Source organism: Seriola lalandi, unplaced genomic scaffold (genome assembly GCF_002814215.2).
Source record: "Seriola lalandi dorsalis isolate HSWRI2012SDOR001 ecotype SW California unplaced genomic scaffold, Sedor1 jcf7180002054770, whole genome shotgun sequence".
NCBI lineage: Eukaryota > Metazoa > Chordata > Actinopteri > Carangiformes > Carangidae > Seriola > Seriola lalandi.
In genome coordinates, this window is record NW_019525323.1 from 38,158 (window position 1) to 57,190 (window position 19,033).

At 40.0% G+C, this 19,033-nt stretch overlaps 1 protein-coding gene across 1 annotated transcript in view; it reads right to left on the reverse strand.

Moving 5' to 3' along the window:
- The window catches only part of rassf3 (Ras association domain family member 3), a 75,133-nt gene that overhangs the window by 10,791 nt on the left and 45,309 nt on the right, over nucleotides 1-19,033 (reverse strand). Inside the window, exon 3 of the mRNA XM_087179037.1 lies at nucleotides 1,729-1,836. Coding sequence (XP_087035163.1) covers nucleotides 1,729-1,836 — 108 coding nt within the window. The remainder of the gene's footprint in view (nucleotides 1-1,728; nucleotides 1,837-19,033) is intronic.

Sequence of the window (19,033 nt, forward strand, 5' to 3'; positions counted from 1 at the left end):
GGGGGCATCTTAATCTCATTACTCCACATGGAGCCTGGAGGACGGTTTTCGTGAGAGTCGTGAAGGTTCGTACGTGGAACACAAGTCAAAGAATGCGACGCGGATGACAGAGAGAAACTGGCGGCGTCACGGATGAAGCGATAAAGAGACAAAAAGGAAATAGACAGAAAAGGTGCGGACAGGAGAGATGCTATCAGCTGTGACGTCTTTTCTTTCTCTGCAACTATTTCATAATGAACTATCTGTTCAACAAAATATTCTCTGGTGTCAGATTCTCACATGTGAAGATTTGCTGTTTTTCTTTATTTCATCTGAAAATAAATTAAAAAATCTTTAGCTTTAACACTGTTGTCGGACAAAATAATCAAAGGAAAGATATAATAATCATGGGCTCTGAGAAACAGTGGAAACAGCTTTCTCACAGTGTCATTTTTATTCATATAACATTTGATGGATTGGATTTTAATCTAAATTAGTTTACAAAACATTTTAATTTTAGAGAACATACTTACTCTGGAAAAACATAAACAAAAAGTGAAATAAAGTCCATTCATCCATTATGATCTAACTTTATCTTCTCTAAACGTGCACATGTGACAGCAGCAAACCTCTGCTTCGTCTCTACTGAGTCATATCGGCCTCATGGTGCGATAGAGCTTCACACACCGTCCACGCTGCCAAGGACAACAGTGTGTGTGTGTGTGTGTGTGTGTGTGGGTGGGGGGGTGGAACAATAGCAGGAATAACATCACATCACTCTGATGTGACTGCTGAGGAATGCTGGGAGCAGGATGGATGTTGAAACTTCAGCACACCTCAGATGTTGAAACTTAAAGACGGTGTGACTTGGCAGGTTTGTTCATCGGCATACTTATGTTCACATGTGTTTTCTTGTAGTGTGTGTGTGTGTGTGTGTGTGTGTGTGTGTGTGTTTTAACTTATTAAACAAGTGTATTTCAGATTACATCCCTGCTTATGAGTCATTTTATATGACCATATGAACCATTTGTGTGAAATTTTGTCATAACTGTTAGTAGTAAGGGCTAAAAGGTCTTTTCTGAGGTCACACAGACCTTTGACCTTTGACCTTTGACGACCTAAATGGAATCAGTTCATACTTTCATTCAAGTGAACGTTTGTGCAAGATTTGAAGAAGTTCTTTCAAGGTGTTACGGAGATATCGCGTTCACAAGGCCGAATATATGTTTTGTGAGGTCACAGTGAGCTTGACCTTTGACCTATAGTCACCAAAATCTAGTCAGTTCACCCTTGAGTCCAGGTGAATGTTTTTCCCAAATTTGGAGAAGTTCTGTCAAGGTGTCACCGAGATATCGTATCCAAGAGAATGGGACGGACAACCTTAAAAACAATATGATAAATCAAATCTCTATCCGTCATATTATCAGGTAATATATATATAAACACATATATATTCCTAAAATCAGTTTTAATTCTTTTTGAAGGCGACTTTGTCACGTGACTCATGATGTTGAGTGAGATGCATACGATGGTGGATCGAATCAAACAGCACTGTGTGAATGTAACACAGTGGTTTACTGTCAGAGGCGGCTGCAGCGTCTCCACAGTCCTTAAAATGTGTTTGTCATCTGTTTTAAAAAGGGAGAAACAAGCTCCAAGCTAAAACACACACAACTCACTGACTCAGCCAGTGTGTGTGTGTGTGTGTGTGTGTGTGTGTGTGTGTGTGTGTGTGTGCTCTCCACTCACCAGTGTCATTTTCAGGTGGTCTTTGGTCACTGTGTTGTACTGCTCGACCTTCTGCCTGATTTCCTCCCTGCTGAACTCCGTCCGCAGCTCTCTCTCCTTCTCCACATCCTGACGGGAGAAAACAGAGGGTGAGAGGAGAAAGGGGGGAGGGAGAAACGTGACACGGTAAGTCACAAGTCGTCGAACCGAGATCGTTTAAAACAATACCACCTCTGTTTGGACAATGGCAGCGGGACACGTCGAGGGTGTCGGGTCTAATTTTAACAGACAATAAGTGAAGATCCTTTTTTTTTTACCTAAATCAAATCATGTGTTCTTTAGCTCCATTACTGCAGCTTTCATACGTTAATATTCAGCATATGTTTGCATGTGTCTATCATTAATGACTCCATATGTGTTTTAACTGTCGCTGTTTTGTCTGTTTTCCTGCCAGAAATGCAGATGTGTCCGTTTCCTACGTTCCTGAGTCTCTGCACATCAGGGTGAAGCCACAACATACGACCATCCTCACGTTTCAGAGGTCATAGCTATCACAGCCAGTTTTTAATTCTAGTCCCACGTTGGGCTTTTATATGTAATTAAAACAATTTTCATTTTCATAAAAGCACAAAAAAGTAAAAATACTATATAATAATAAAAAAAAGCTTATATTGTTGATAAAGATTAATCATAATTACTGCTTAACTTCTATTGCAAATTAAAGTCCTGCAGAAATCCTGATAAACTATCGAAAGACTGAGCTTTAAAGATAAATATAAATCAGTTCCTGTGAAGTTTTTTAAAGACGACCGAGCAAACATTTGACATAAATCACACTAAGTAAGAGTTAGTTAAATAAAGGTTATTTTCAGACTACGTACATTGTTTTTCAGAAGGTAAAAAGCTGTGAACAAGCAATATATCGCAGATAAATAAGAAATCCTTCAGACTAAGATCCACAGAAGTTTTTCTTTACCTCCGAGAGGGAAACCATACGCTGTGAAGTCAGGCAGTGAGCGGAGGAACAGAGCTCCTTTTGCTTTTTGTTTGTTGTGTATATCTAATTTATGTCATTACTCACCGCTTTGGGGCACAACAGAGCATTATGGTGTTTTATTTTTGTGACCCAACCCACTTGTGCTGTGATAACGAGGGAGGAGTCAACTCGCAGAGATCACATTTGTGGTGTACGTGCCGTGAGAAATAAAACATGACGGCCATGTTTTTCCTCTAAATCTTCCCTCATTTGAATATAAACCTCCCGTCAAAAAACTGAACGTACGGCCACGTCGGGCCGAGTCCTTCCTTCTCCCACCGAAGAAATGATCTCAGGCTCAAAGCTGCTGGAGGGTCAACACATGACAAAAACACATTTCTAATCAGTCTGGGTCCCATGCTGAGCGACTGACTTCTAATTTTAGACTAAACATGGAAACCTCCTGCAGGACACAGCAAGTCACACACTGAATAATCCAAAACTAGAATTATCACTTCGTGGTTGTATCCCTCCGCCACCCGGACTAGTTTCAGATTACATCCCTGTTTATCCAGAATCATATCATATCATCATATCATCATCAGACTAGTGACCTTGACCTTTGCACTTTGACCTTTAGCCACCAAAATATAATCACTTTGTCCTTGAGCCCAGGCGAAAGTTTCTACCAAATTTGAAGCAGTTCCCTCAAGCTGTAACTGAGATATTACGTTCATAAGGACAAAACCACAATTTGTGGTCTTGACCTTTGACCTCTGATGCCAAAAATGTAATCACTTCATCCTCGAGTCCTAGTGAATGTTTGTGCCAAATTTGAAGAAGTTCCATCAAGGTGTTACTGAGATATCGTGTCCTAGAGAACGGGACGGATAGACGGACAACCAGGAAACAATATGGCGGCTCCGACTGTCGCCGTGCGGAGGAATAAAAAAACATGTTTCTTGAAAAGTCTTTAGTCTGACTGACTGGAGGCCACGTGCACGTGACGAGTGTGTGTGACGGATTCAAACGGCTTGTGATGTGTGACCATGTGTGACTTTACAGTGTACAGTGAGGGTGCAGTCGGCAGGTCACGGCAGGTCAGCTGACGGAGGTCGTTCACGACGCACGCAAGTTTTTAATGACCACGGTCCAACTCCGCCGATGAATTAATCCAAGACAAGTCGTCCCTCCTTTAAATAAAAACACAGCTGCACAGTATAAAAACACATGTAGAGTTACAATCTAGGTCACACGACGAAGCCAAACGTGTTACATAATCTGCTGTAAAAGCCTCGTCCACCGAGCTCTCAGCCGATTAACGTGTTTCCAACCAGACGTCTTCCAGCTCCACTACAACGAACCCAGGCAGACACAGGGAGAACGTGCAAGCTCCACACAGAAAGGCCCCGGGTTCAAACTCCAGAACCTTCTTCCTGTGAGGCGACAGTGCTGCCCACCGTCCCACCGCGCCGCCCCGGATTAAAAGGACGTGCAGAAATGTCACAAAAACGCAAAAATGTAAATAATGTAAATTAAAATTGCTTGAAACAGAACTGGCGAACAGTCTCTGGTTTCATCTTCTCTCCATCACACAGTGAACTGAATATCTTTCTGGGCAGTTTATAGACAAAACAATTAATAACTGCCAGGTTAATTGATTATGAAAATAACTGAAGTTCAATCACCGTCGTTCAAAGTGTCACTGTATTTGTTATAATCACCACCCGGAGCTGAGGATGCACCGTGATTTTATCTTCATCCGTATTACTGTTGAATCATTTATTAGAGTCGCAACTACAAAAATCAATCAATGCAATAATTAATATATTTATTAGTAGCCGCCCTGATCCAGACAATTAGAGCTTTTTAAAAGGAAACTCATTCAGATTGAATGAAACAAGATGCAAAGACTCCTCCGTCCTCCGTCTGTACGTGAGTGCCAATGCAGAGTCTTTAGACTGAGTTTAATTCCCCAGTGTAGTCTGTGCTTACATGGGCATAGTGCAGCTCTCCTCTGCATCTATTAAAAACCACACACACACACACACACACACACACACACACACACACACACACACACACACACACAGTGCAGAATCCAGGGAGGCTTTGAAAGCACATGCACCCTTATATGGAAAACACACACTGCTCAAGGGAAAGACAAGGTGCCAATACAGCATGTGCAAACACTGCAGACACACGCACGCACGCGTGCACACACACACACACACACACACACACACACACACACACACACACTGCAGCTCTGAGAGTTTAACAATGTGATGTGTCCACTGATGGTTTACAGCTCTGAGAAAGAACAGAAATGCCAGTCTGGGCAGAAGCTGAAGTGAATTATGACGTTCCCTCCACCCTTCATCTCTTCTATCACGTGTTTGTATGAGATTAAATTGAAATGTGCTGATCTCTGTGGGAGAACTGGGTGGTCACATTTAATTTTAAAGATAGAACTACAGATGTGAGGCGATACCTTTTATTTTACGACAGCTGTTTATTGTTGAATTTAGAGACGAAATGATTAGCTGATTAATCAATTAGTGGATCAAAAAGAAAAGGATTTGCTGCTTTTCTTCAACTTACTCCATCACATATTTAATATTTTCAGGTTTTGGACAAAACAAAAAATTGCAGCGGCCATTTTTCCCTCGCTTCTGATTATTTCTTAGACCAAACGATTAATCAGTTAATCAAGAAAATACTTCCGATTTACTGGTATTAATATAAACTAGACTAAAGTGATAAGTCAGCATCAATGAATGGATATGTAGATATATAAAAGTATGAACTGTTTTAGTGTATAGTGTTATAAAATCAGTGCTGAAAGTTATAAATATATATTCTCTGGTTCCAGCGTCTTAAATGTGAGGATTATTTATTATTTATTCTATTATTATTATTATTATTATTATTATTCTGACTGTTGGTTGGACAAGAAAAGCTCATAAATGAGTTTAAAGATGTCACCTTGAGCTTTGGAAACTTATGATGGATAATGAACAGTTTAATCAGCCCTTGATGCTTATCAATAACACAGTGGGTGTAAATTGGATTTAAACAGGGAATTTTTTCTTTTTCTTTATCAATTAATCTTAAAAATGATTATTAGAGTCTGTCAATCCACATGATTTAAATAAAGTAACTTTAGTTGGATTCTAATAAAATAAAATGTTAAAATCGTTGACAATAAAGTTAAAAGAGACAAACATGCATTAGATTAAGGAAACTGCAGCTTCTGACACACTGATTTAAACCCTGTTACTGTAACTGGTTTTACCAGAGTGACATCACTGTGATGGTGACCTGTCTGTCTGAATCTGTCTGTCTGAATCTGTCCGTCAGTCTGACGGAGACAGACACTGACTCATCGGGATTAAAGGACGACGCAACAAGGACAACAAACCAGATCACACAAAGTCACGACGGCAGGAATCTCCCGTCGACAGATTCTTTCCTCACGCTAAATTTGACCTGAGGGTTTCTTTCTTTTTCTTTTTCTTTTCTTTTACTCCATCAATCTCAACTTTAAGCACCTGACAGGTGAGATGAGTCAGAGGATATTAGCAGGAAGTGACAGGTAAAGGAGATTATTCTGTCATCTGTCACCAACCACAGAGGCGGAGAAAAGATAAAAACAGAAGAGAAAGAAAGAAGCAGTGAAACCTGATGGATGATATTCCCTCAGGGGGGAATCTTTCCTCTCGTGACTGCGGAGTGTGTGCGCTTGTGTTAGCGTGTGCATGACCATTACGTCACCTGGTGACCCAGTAGATTAAGTGACCGGTAGCCGACATTAGCTGCCCTTACACAACTCCCTCACTAGTAGCTCCTGGGATCAGTTGTCAGTCTTTACTCATAAATCTGTTTATTTATGGTATTTTACATGGACGCTGCCGTTCCTTCCACCTTCTAATGCGAGTTCCACGTGTTGTTTCACAGCTGGAATTTAAGCTTCAGAACAGTAACAAGGAAAGAGTGACCCAAATATCTCAATATTTTTTAAAGGCTTGGCTGTTTTTTCATCATATTTAGGAGATTTGGATCCATCATCACATTAAAACGGTTTAAAACAGGAAGCAGTTTAAGCCAAAGTTGAAAGTGGTGTGTTCTCATATTGTCGGGGTTTGCGACCAGAATTCGACTTCAGTCGTCTCAAAGCTTGAATTTCCCACAGATTCTTTTTCATCGGAAATGATCAATCACTTCATTGATTACTGTAGAATTAAATGGCAATGCCTGCACCTTTTAAGCACCTATCAATAGTTCATTTTCCGATACCAAATGTCGCTGTTAAATTTCGTCAATTTTGCTCAATTGGAGGGATCTGAGAGGAAAGATGACCAGGTTCGTCCAAGCTGCAATTAAAGCTGCCGCTAATGGTTATTGTTCATTACAGATAAATCAATATTGATTAACAAGACCCAGGAGGAGCTGGAACCGATGCTGCGGAGGAGGGACGTCTGGAATACCCTACTTAACCTGCTGCCACCGCGACCCACCCAAGGATAGGTGGAAGGAAATGGATGGATGGAAACATTTTGTTTTATAAAATACTAAAAACACGGTAAATACAATTAACCAGCACCAGATTTTCAGTTTACGATCATATACAACAATAAAATAAAGGAGCAAATCCTCATATTTTAGAAGCAGTAAATATTTGGTATTTCTTGCTTGAAAATGACTCAAACCACTTAAATCCATTAATAAGATGGTTACGAATTCATTTTCTGTTGCCTGATTATCCACATTATGATCAAACAGCTGTTGTTAATGGCTTGTGAAAGGCTCGTTGCCCGGGATCAGTCGACTGTTGCACAAACTCATATTGTTCTCGTCATGCGAAGCCTTGGGGAGACAAAGTTTCTGGTTTGCTTTTCACCTTCTTTGCACCAAATAAACAACCGACTGTTGACGCCACAATTAATCATCAAATTACAGAGGGACACAGCAGAAAGGACCCACCATGAGTCGTTCACACCACTGATTCCTCCATATCGTCTTCCTCCTGTGGTAATCACAAGCACAACTCGTCTCCTTTACTATAACTTATATAACTTAAATACCAAACACAATTAATTTTTGATTATACTGAAGCAACTTTGACCCTCCCTGAGCTGCTAAAGGAGTTTCAACAAACAGTACGTGTGTCACCTTCATCTATACATACAAGCTAATATCAATATTTTTGCATTTGCAGCTGAGTGCCAGTGTTTTCTTTATCTTTTTTACTCTGGAGATTTTAAAAATCACAAGCCCCCCGAGTGTTTTATTCTCATCAGGGTGGAGAAGCTTCTGAAGCAACTGTTTGCCTGTCACGGGACATTAAAACTCTCCACTGAAACCCATGTTAATGAGTCTTTGAGGCAGGAGTTGCTGCCAGTTTTATGTTGTTTAATTTTTATGATTTCCTCAGAAAAGGTTTTACAATAAAAAAACAAAAAAAAAAAACAATTTTAACTAGCTGTGGTCACAAAAAAGGAAGTCCTGTTATTTCAGAGACGGGTGAAACAAACCCGCTGTGACTTTACTGGCCCGTTGTCGCTCTCATGAGAGTGTGTATGGGTTTGTCCGATCCGGACCGTTTGACGTCCAGGAGAGAGAGAGAGTTAAGAGGAACTGGGAGAGCGATCAAATCCAAACAAACAGGAGAAGCAGAGCACAGCGGAGCTGCAACACAATGAGGTCATGTTCCTATTTAAGAGCACAGCAAATCCTCCCACCGAAGCTGGAAGATCAACACTGGACAGAAATGAGGAGGAGGACGGACAGAAGAGCAGCAACTAGGTTTCAATAGAGCCTCGACAAATATTTATCACAATAACTCAAATAAGAATGTGAAAGCCTCTTGTAAAAGCAGTATACACCCATCCACTGCGAGCTGCTCCTGACATTACATCACCTCTCATTGCATGTAAAAGCACATTTGATCACGCAGCTCTTTCATGTGCAGCTCGTTCATGGCAGCGGTTCAAAAAGTTCTTCAAAGACGCCGATTTACAAAAGAGACAGAGAATCAACTCGTGTGTTTAAACTAGACTGATACTGATAATGACGCCACCATCTTACACTGCTGGTCTTTATAGAAAAGGCTCCATGTAACATTTACTATTTATTAATTCTAAAATGATAAATATTGACTGTCATTCTGCCGAAAGGATGAAAACTACCTTTGTTGTCTCTGAGCACCTTTTAGAAGGAGGAGATGCTTCATGTCAGAGAGCAACATCGTCTGCATACAGTTTGATCACATCATCAACGGCTTTACCTCAGAATCAGTCTAACAACACAAGAAAACTAACAACACAGGCAACTGGTTAGCGGAGGCCAAGTCCTGATGTCGTCTCTTTATCAATTAAGCTTAAATAATCACCTCACTCGTTAAATGTGCGTCTTTTTCTGCTGATGTAGCAGCCGTGCTAAATTTTTCCTTGTATCTTAATATTACATTTCATGAAATGTCACTGCAGAAACGTGTGCAGATGATATTCAAATTGTGACTTGCCCTCAACGACTGTAAAAGTTGAGATGAAGCTGCTGAATAAAATGTTATTATAACCAATTGAAAGATGAATAGAAAGTTGCACTTGTAGTTTTGGCCATCAGAAAATTTCAACCTTGAAAAACTGTTGTAGTTAAGTGCACTGCATGTTAGTGGACAGTCCAGATGGGATGTGTAAGACTCTCCAGACAGCTGTGAACTGCAGTAAACCACTGGATTATCGAGTCTTTAACTGTAACAGATACCCACATGTGTGATGTCTTTACCGGCCACATGCTATGAAATTTAGAGGTGAAGATTGAGGCTTTAAATAATGAGGAAGAAACATTAAAGGCCTTTATTTTGCTGATTTAAAATCGACTAAAAAGATGTGTTTATCACGAGTTAATCCTGTTATGACGGCACATGTATTTCTCCGATCGGCCAACTCTAGAAAAGGACAATTAAAATACTTTCCAAGTAAAAATGACTGATATTTAAAATTGGATTAAATGTTTAAAGAATAATCAAATTTCCTGTCTCCTCACTGCACTTGTTGCATGAAACGGAAGAGCATTAATAAAGCAGAACAGAATCTGCTTTGGCACCGGAGCTGGAAAAAGCAGAAGAGAAAGAGGGAATTAAAAAAAGTGACGAGACAGAAAAGGACGAGTGAAGGAAAAACAGCTGCAGGCCTGAGAAGACGAGAGAGAGAGAGAGAGAGAGACGCACACAGAGAGAGAGTCTCACAAGTTTTATCTTCATCTCCACGTCAATATCTCCCTGTTCTCAAGCTGCTGTTTTATAAATAACCTACATTGGTTTAGGTTTTGTCTATATGTTTGAGATAATGGCATCTTCTTCCCCAGCACACACCTGCAGCATTCCTGTCTTTGTTTAGCTGCCGTCACGCTCGTCTGCATCAATCGTCTGTAAACACATGACATCACCGTGCGAGAGTGTGTGTATGTGTGAAGACAAAACATGCTTAGCTTGGGCTAAACAGACCCTGAAGCACGGGACTGTGCGTTTGTGTGTTTAGAGGCGCTACACGCAGACTAAACACAGTCATTTAGCTGTTTTAACTGAATCTAACCTATATCTTTAAAAGCACAACAAAGACATTCTGAAGCTACCAAAAGGGCTATTTTTCTGTTTCTGTGTTTACTTCCACGTGTGACCGGTGACCAAAGTGAAGGTCATTTCATTTAGCAAAACATAAAGAAGGGAGTTTATACCGCCAGTCTGACATTACACCGTTTTCTAAACCTTTATGTGTTTATTTTCCCAAAAAAAGTAGAGACTTTAGTTAATTTAGTCAGCCGTGGTGAGTTAAAGCAAAGTAGCTGTTCATCTAACGATTACTTTCATTATCAATTATTCTCTCAAATCGATTGTTTGGTCTACAAGATGTATTAAAATAGAGAAATCAAATGTCTTATTTTGTATCTTCATCAATTAAAAAACCTAAAATATTCAGTTTTCTATCACATAAAACAAAGAAAAGCAGCAAAATCTGACTAATTGATGAATTGTTTCAATATAAGTTGAACTGTGCATTTTTGCATGATCACCTGACTTGTTAAACACAGACTTAAAACATCTACGTTACTTTAGTTCAGCATTAATACGATTAATGAACGCTCCTCAGAAATGACTGGAACATATGGATCTGAAAATTTTACCAAATTTTATTCAACCTGCATTTGAAAGTCCTGTTCCTATAGAGCCTAATCTACAAAATCCTGAAACTCGATCATCTTTCTCTTGTTCTTCCTCCTTCAAGATGTTTTTTTCCAAACTATCTCATATCCATTCTTCTACCCTCCTCGCCCTCCACCCCTCCCTTTCTATGTTACTTCCTGTTGAGTCCGCAGGGGGAAGCAGAGATCGGCCACACCTTTCCTCCCAGCATTCCTGCACTAATGGGTACATGTATGCACCAGCAACGCTGCATTAATGTTGCTGCACAAGTGGAAGTGCTCACACCTTTCCTCCATGACGGACTTTCCTCGGTTAATGGACAGAAACAGTCACTCAAACTCTTCTGCTTAAGTGGACATTCCTCTGCTAATGGACACTCGTACAGAGCGATACAGACGGAGCAGCTAATGCCTTTTATAGATCTCCCCATCTCTGCTATGCAGCGCTAAATACTGCGGGTGCCATTTAATAACCGTCGTTGTCCATTTTGCTTAACCACCAATCAGCATTCATTTACAACTGGGCGGCTTCCAGAGCTTCACAGCGGAGACAGAAAACTGTGCAAGTGTTTTCAATATGGAACATAATAAATTTAATCCAAGAAAAATGCTAATTATAACCGTTACATTCATGCAATGCATCTCTTGCTCATAAGAATCATTTCAGGCTTCAGGTTCCCAATAAATAACCAATATAACAGTTAGCACGTGAACAATATATAATTTAACTTGGGTTGCAACTTTTAATATTAATTAACTGGCTGATTATCTTCTTGAATAAGTAAGTATCTGATGACGTCTTCAAATTGTTTGTTTTGTCTCTGGAACCGGTGAATGTTCAGAAGTTTTACCTGAAAAACTATTGAAATTAAATGATTATTAAAATATTTTTGACAGGGGCAAATATGAAAAGAGAAATTAATTTTTGTGTTGTTTTAAAAAAAAGGAGCAGTGCGGAGGATTTAGTGACATCTAGTGGTGACGTTGCAGATTGCAACCACCTGAATACCGCTCCCCTCATCCCGACCTCTCCAGGCGTGTAGCGGAGAATCTACGGTGGCCCTCAGGTAACGTAAAAACACGAAAGGCTGTTTGTTTACCTTCACGTTTATCTCAAAGTTTTTTGTTGCAATCCAAACAAATGAAATAATTTTTAAACAGACCCAATCTGACCTGGACGGGACAGTCCAGATAGACCCAAAGGTAATTAAGTGCAATCCATCCAGGCCCGATAAGACTGGAAACAATAAATAAATACATTTTTCGGACCTGACCCCACGAGATCCTCTAATTTGAAGTATCCTGGCTAAAAATGTTTATCTTTAAAGCATCTGTGTCTAACACATTGTGTCTTGGTTCTTGAGTCTGATTCCTAAGCGCTCAGCTTTTTTCCTCAGAATAGAGAAGAGAAGAGGAAAATGACGCTATTGTCTTTTGCAAACAGAGAAGTCAAACCTGCAGACTAAACCAGCTGGACCACATGGAGACAACACCACGATGTGAACCAAACTGGACCCACTGTGAGTTTCCAGTGTGGTTCAGTAAATACAACACGGAGACACGGACAGCGGAGTGAAAGGACATGCAGTTACGCTTCGACTCTTTGCAGGAGTCTTGAGAGGAGACCACAATAAGTTTGTTTGGAGGGACCACCCAGAGAAATGAGCTCCCTCAAGACCTTTTTTTACCAAGACCGAGGAGGAGGATGAAGGATGAAGAAGCAAAGGGGTGAGGCAGGAGGAACAATAATACAACGAAGAATGGAAAGACTGACAGGAAGTGAAGAATAAGGATGTGAAAGAGAGGAAGAAGAAGATAAATGTGAAGTAGAAGGAAGCAGACGAGAAGAGGAGGAGGAGGAAATATCAAGAAAATTACTTCTCATAATGATTTAAAACCTTTTCTATATTTGGAAATAATAATAATATCACATCACCTTTAATAAAACCAGAGTGTCCCTGGCTTTTATTTTTTTCCTCAAACTCTGCCTCTCATCATGTGGTTAACTCGGTTGCTTTGGAGATAAATATAACATTAAAAACACGACGCAGTTGCTGTCCAACTATTTTGATTGTCAGCTCACACTGGAGCTGCTGTCTAAACTGCTAACTGCCCGCTGGGAAATGTTCTCATTACAATGAATAATGGCTTTCATTAAACAACTTCGTACTGGGGGGGAAATATACTGTTTGGCCAGGGCTCACACACACACACACACACACACACACACACACACACAGTTCCTAAAGTCAAGATTGCTAAATACAAACAGTAAAAAAAAAAAAAACCCACAGGCTTTACATTTGTTAACACAAGAGGAATTGAGCAACAGATCCAAAGGGGTGTGTTTGTGTGTGTGTGTGTGTGTGTGTGTGTGTGTGTGTGTGTGTTTTTCCGTGGGAGTGTGTGAAGTGAGTAAGCATGTGTGGGTTGGGATTATGAAACTTCATGGTTCTGACCTTGCAGGATGACAGCAGAGGCAAAGAAAGGAAAAGAGGAGTGTGTGTTCGAGGATGGTGAGCCAACAATAAACCAGACTTCCCCTGGAGAGTTCAATTCAGACAGTACATGACTGTTTTCATTCTCAAATTACAAAAAAGATATTAGATTAGATGTCTATTAAATGTCAGAAAATGGTGAAAAATGTCTTTAAAATGCTCGTTTTCTCTGAGCAACTGTCCGAAAACCAATAATATTTAATTTACAACAAAATAAAAGAGAGAAAAACAATAAATCCTCATATATGAGATGTGGAACCGAGGAGTATTTGCATATTTTTGCTTCACAAAACGATCAATCAATCATCGAAATTATTGTCGACTAGGGCTGCAACTGCTGATCATTTATTTTCTCAAGTAATCGATTGATTGTCTGGTTGATAAAGTGTCGGTCAACTAGCTTCATTGTTGATTATTTGCTGATAATTCATAATCAAGGAACTGTTTGAGCACTAAATTATTATCGCAGGACATTAATCCGCACATCCCATCGTTGCACCGTAAAGAATAAATAAAAATACATAAATCCTTGAACTTGGTTTAGTCAGAGTGCTTATCAGAATAATATTCGTCAGGTTGGAAAAAAACATCCGTCGTATGACTAATGAATTAATCAATAGTTCCAGGGTGTTACGGCGCAAGATAAGAACGGCCTTAAAAGGAAACGTCCTGTAAAAACAGTCGTCAAACACATTCAGATTTGTCTCACAGTTGTATAAGCACATAATTTAAACACAGTCATAGACCAAATAAAGTGGTAGTAGACTTAAGGGTAATTCAAAGACACACAAAACAAACAGAAACAAGCTGCGATGACCGATAATGAAAGCAAGGTTCAGTGCAGATGACTCCCCGCCCTGCAGGAGCCTCAGTGAGTCAGGTATGAAGCAAGAGAGCAGCGCGCCCAGTCACCATCAGTCATATCCGACAACTGTATCACCTCCGCCAAAACCGAGGAAAGCCGTGTTTTCATCCGTGTCTGTTTGTTTCTCAGCAGGATTACCCAGAAAGAACTGAGCCGATTTGCAGTGAACTCGGTGGAGGGACGGTTCACGAGCCAGAGACCGACCCATTAGAAGTTCGGTTCCAACACAGTTAACTCACATTAATGAATGATGCTTTCTGAATAAGCTGTAGGTTTCTGAGTCTCTGTGAACTTGATCATCACACGTCACTACGTTAATACACTCCCACGGTCAGATATGTGACACGCTTCCTTCACACAACCACAACGGTGGTTCTGTTTCTACGGTATTGTGTTTCTGCAGTATTTTTAGCCGGAGTAGTGGTTGCGGCTCCAGAAATGGAAACGTCTGCCGGTCCAAGAGTGTGACCGAGGGTGAAGCAGCTCGACAACTGTTGCACAGACAGATCGTTGAATTGAGGGGAGCAAACGCATGTTCATCTACATTATAATTACATACAAGAGTCCAGCAATAAATCATCTGTGATGCCGTCTCCCATCTAAATTACCAAGTATATTTAATTCTTTCATTATTGAAAGATAAAGTTCTGGTTCCTTAATGCTCCAAAAGTGAGACGCTTTAAATGCCGCCATTGTTTGTGTTTCTGTTAGTTTCACTAAAGCTGCGACTGCACAGGCTGGATGTTTATCCCTGCTTCTGGAACTGGGATATGATGTTTGTAATGATGTGCAAACACAAAAAATCAAAAATACTTCAAGAGCCCAACCATTACCAGTAAACTCCTACATCCATGTAAACACACTCGGCTGAATCTGACATTGCCTCAAATGGTACAAAAGATAAACCAGTTTAATTTAAGAAGCAGCGTGACCTTTTCTCCGCCGCCGCCGCAGAAAAATCTCCCAAAGAAAACAACTGGACTTTAGCTCCACTAGTCGTACAAGCACAAGAATAACAATATTTCTGGTGCGTAGTGAGATTTATAAACACTTTTCTTGACTGTATCTGAGTGTAAGTAGCTGTTTCACATATAATTCCCACTAATCTTTATTCTTTCTTAATGATAACCGTTTCAGTTCCATCACATCTTACATCTTGAAATAGCTCAGAGGTATTCATATTATTCATAGAGCTCATGTGAACGAGTAGAAATGAGTCTTATGTTACATAACGTGGTATCACTGGTCACTGCTGCGATACAATGGACACAATGAGGATGTCAAAGGCAGGTGTGTCTGTTCGGGGATCTGATAAAGGAAACGAGGGAAACAATACCTGTGAGATGCGCCGCTCTGACTGTGTGTAATGATGACTGTAATGTCACTCTATAGTCAGAGCACCTCGGCTACAGTGGAAAATCCCTTTATAAAGAGGAGGAACAACACACACACACACACACACACACACACACACACACACACACACACACACACACACACAAACACATCAGGCTAGCCAAAACACAGACTGAGTGATGTTCAACCACCGTGAGCCAAATCCTAATGTTCAAAACCAACCACACACATCAACGCAACCATCAGCGAGAGCATTCAAAACCCACAGACCTTGAAGGTTTTTAAATGGTGTGTGTTTATGTGTGTGTGTGTAATGAGCAGAGTAAGTTCAGAGCTGGATTGTTGCTTCATTTTAAGTGTCACATGACAGAGCTAATGACAGCACGGGGGTTATGGGTAACTTGGCACGCAGGTCCGGGGAGTCTGTACGCCGTCATTATGTGTAAACCCAACATTAAGCATGTCGTGGTGGGATGAGTGAGGTGTGAGGAACGCACCTGACTGAACTGCAAAACCAATAACACGGTTTCATGTCACTTTACTACACATTACATTGACTTAATAGTAGTTCAGCTGGATTTATTCAGCATAAAAGCCTTTAAATTACAATATTGCTGATTAATTAAAGTAGTTTCTTTACATTTGTATCACAATAAAAGTTGTAACTTTAAAAGGTTTATATATGAAATTCTATTTAGAAATATCTGTACAAGAATGAGGCGTTAATGCTAATCCAATATTTGAAGCTTTTTGTGAAATACGCTTTTGCTTTCTTGCCAAGAGCCGGTTAGCTTAGCTTAGCATAAAGACTGGAAGCTTTGGGAAACAGCTAGCCTGGCTCTGACCAAAAAGGTAATAAAAATCTACCTTCCAGCACCTTAAAAGCTCTTTACGTGCTACATTTTGTTTGTTTTATCCAAAAACCCATTTCCAGTTTCAATGCTAAGCTAAGCTAACTAGCCGCCGGCTCCAGCTACATATTTGCTGCACAGACCTGAGAGTGGTATCTCTCTTTTACGTCGTGTTTCCAAAAATGATGATGACCAAATGAGGGATACAACTAACAATTATTCTCTTTAGGGAACAGTTTTCCAATGATTTTTTCTATTTCTTAATTATCAAATATTAAATATATAAACTTGTTTTGTCTAACAATGCTCAAATATTTAATTCACCACATAGAAAACAAAGAAGATAAAGACGCTGAACCAGTAAATTTCTGCTTGAAAAATGACTTTTATGCAACATAAAATGATTTAAATCCATAATAAACTAATATTAGCCAATGTGTAATTTCATTTTTCTAACTAATTCTATGTTAAAACAAAGGGGGGACATCGCTCACACATCACATTCCCAGCTTGTCCTTTTCAGAAACAGCTTCCTCTGTCCTGAACTTCAACCTCCACCCGACCACAACACCACCTGAGAACAGACCCCCCCCACCCCCCAAACAAAACATCCAGCCGCCGGTCGTCACACTTTCTGCAAACCTGCCTCGTCATTTACCATCATTAGGACTCTCACTTTCTCCTTTGCACATCAAAAGAAAAGCACCAACCACCTCAAAGTGCTCTGTGGTTTGGTGATAATGGCGAGCCGGGAGATCACAGCCGGTCTAAACTGCTCCCAGATGAGCTTCTAACGGGAGAGACTGGTATGTGACGGAATAGCTCACGAAGCACGGTGGCAACAGCGGAGATCAGCCGACACACACACACACACACACACACACACACACACACACACACACACACACACACACACACGCTTCATTACTGGTCATGTAAACACAAAGAGAAGCCCACTCACTTTTTCTACAGCCACATTTACAGCACAAAAAAAGAATTTAATAGGACGACAGAGATGTTTTGATCTGCTGCTTTTACCATTAGCGATATATCTGACAGCAGCAGCGTGCTCTGCATTTGGAGGGTGGGGGAAATGCAAGGAAATCCTGGCATTTTTCAAGCGAAAACATTCAAACAAAAACACCATGTGGAGCAAAATAAACTGGACTCATGACCCTTGACCTAAATCTCTAACTTCGAGATCTAAATTTCTTTAAATAATCTTTAACAGCATGATGAACTCAAAGAATGTCCTCACGGTGGATTACATCTCCCGTCTGCTGCCCTCTGACCTCGTAATATGAAGCTACAGGTGGTCAGTTCCTCCACAGAGGTAAGATGGAGTAAGGGGGTAGGTGGGGTGGGGGGTTTAAAAACCACCTGTTCAGAGAGTCTGGACGACAGCCGGACAGTAGAGGGTTTGTTTGAAGCAGCTGGTTGCGTGATTCATCACCAGTGACAGGCCTCATAAACTGTAACCAGGCGCACAAGTATAGGACGCACTGTGAGTTAATGCAGGGCTGCAGATAATGATTATTTTCATTGAGCATTAATCTGTCTGACTGTATCGTTTAGTCTGTAAAATGTCCGAAAATGGTGAAAAGTTCAAAAGGCAATTCAAACAAACAGTCTTTACAGAATCACTTCACTGTGACTTTAAATATCAGTAAATCCTCACATTTGAGCAACTGAAACTGGGAAACGTTATTTTCATTATCAAGTAAATGTCCCGTACGTTTCTCATTGGATTTGTTTTGTCTGTAAAACTTAAAAATAATCTTAAAATGTCTCGTTTTGTCCGACCAGCAGCCCAAAACTCAAAGACAGTCAGTTAGCTATCATGTATGACAACGAGAAGCAGCAAATATTCACATTTCAGAAGCTGGAGCCAGTGAATATTTGACATTTTGACTATTTGATTATTAAGATGGTCCCAATTAATCAGCTGGAAACCAGAGCTGCAACTATTAGGAAAAATAATCAGCAGCTATTATTCCGGCAAAGATTTTTCCAAACATTCGCTGGTTTCAGGTTTTCACTCGTGAGGTTTTGCTGCTTTCATCTGTTTCATGTTAACGATTAATGGAATATCTTTGGGTTTCGACTGTTGGTCGCAACAAACGGAGACATGTGAAGAGATTAAGTGATAATGACAATAATAGTCTTGCAAGCTAAAGCAATTATCGGAGTTGTTTGATTTAACTTTCTTTCGGTCAGTTTTCAGTAACTTTTCCAAACTTCTCAGTACATTCGTGTTAAATAAAGAACTTTTCCCACATAAAATAAAGTCTAAAATGTGAAAAGATTACAATGTGAAGAGGAGAGAGATGTTATACTGTAGATGTATATACAAGCAAGTGTTAAAGCCTTCCCATAATGCACCAGTATCAAGTATTGACGAATCCACATTAGAACCACATCATATACATCACATCAGAGGCGGAAGACAGAGACTAGATGATGCGGATTGGATGATATTTTAATTGCAAAGCCATTATAGGTCAGTACAAAGTCATCAGTGTATATATATATATATATATATATATATATATATATATATATATATATATATATA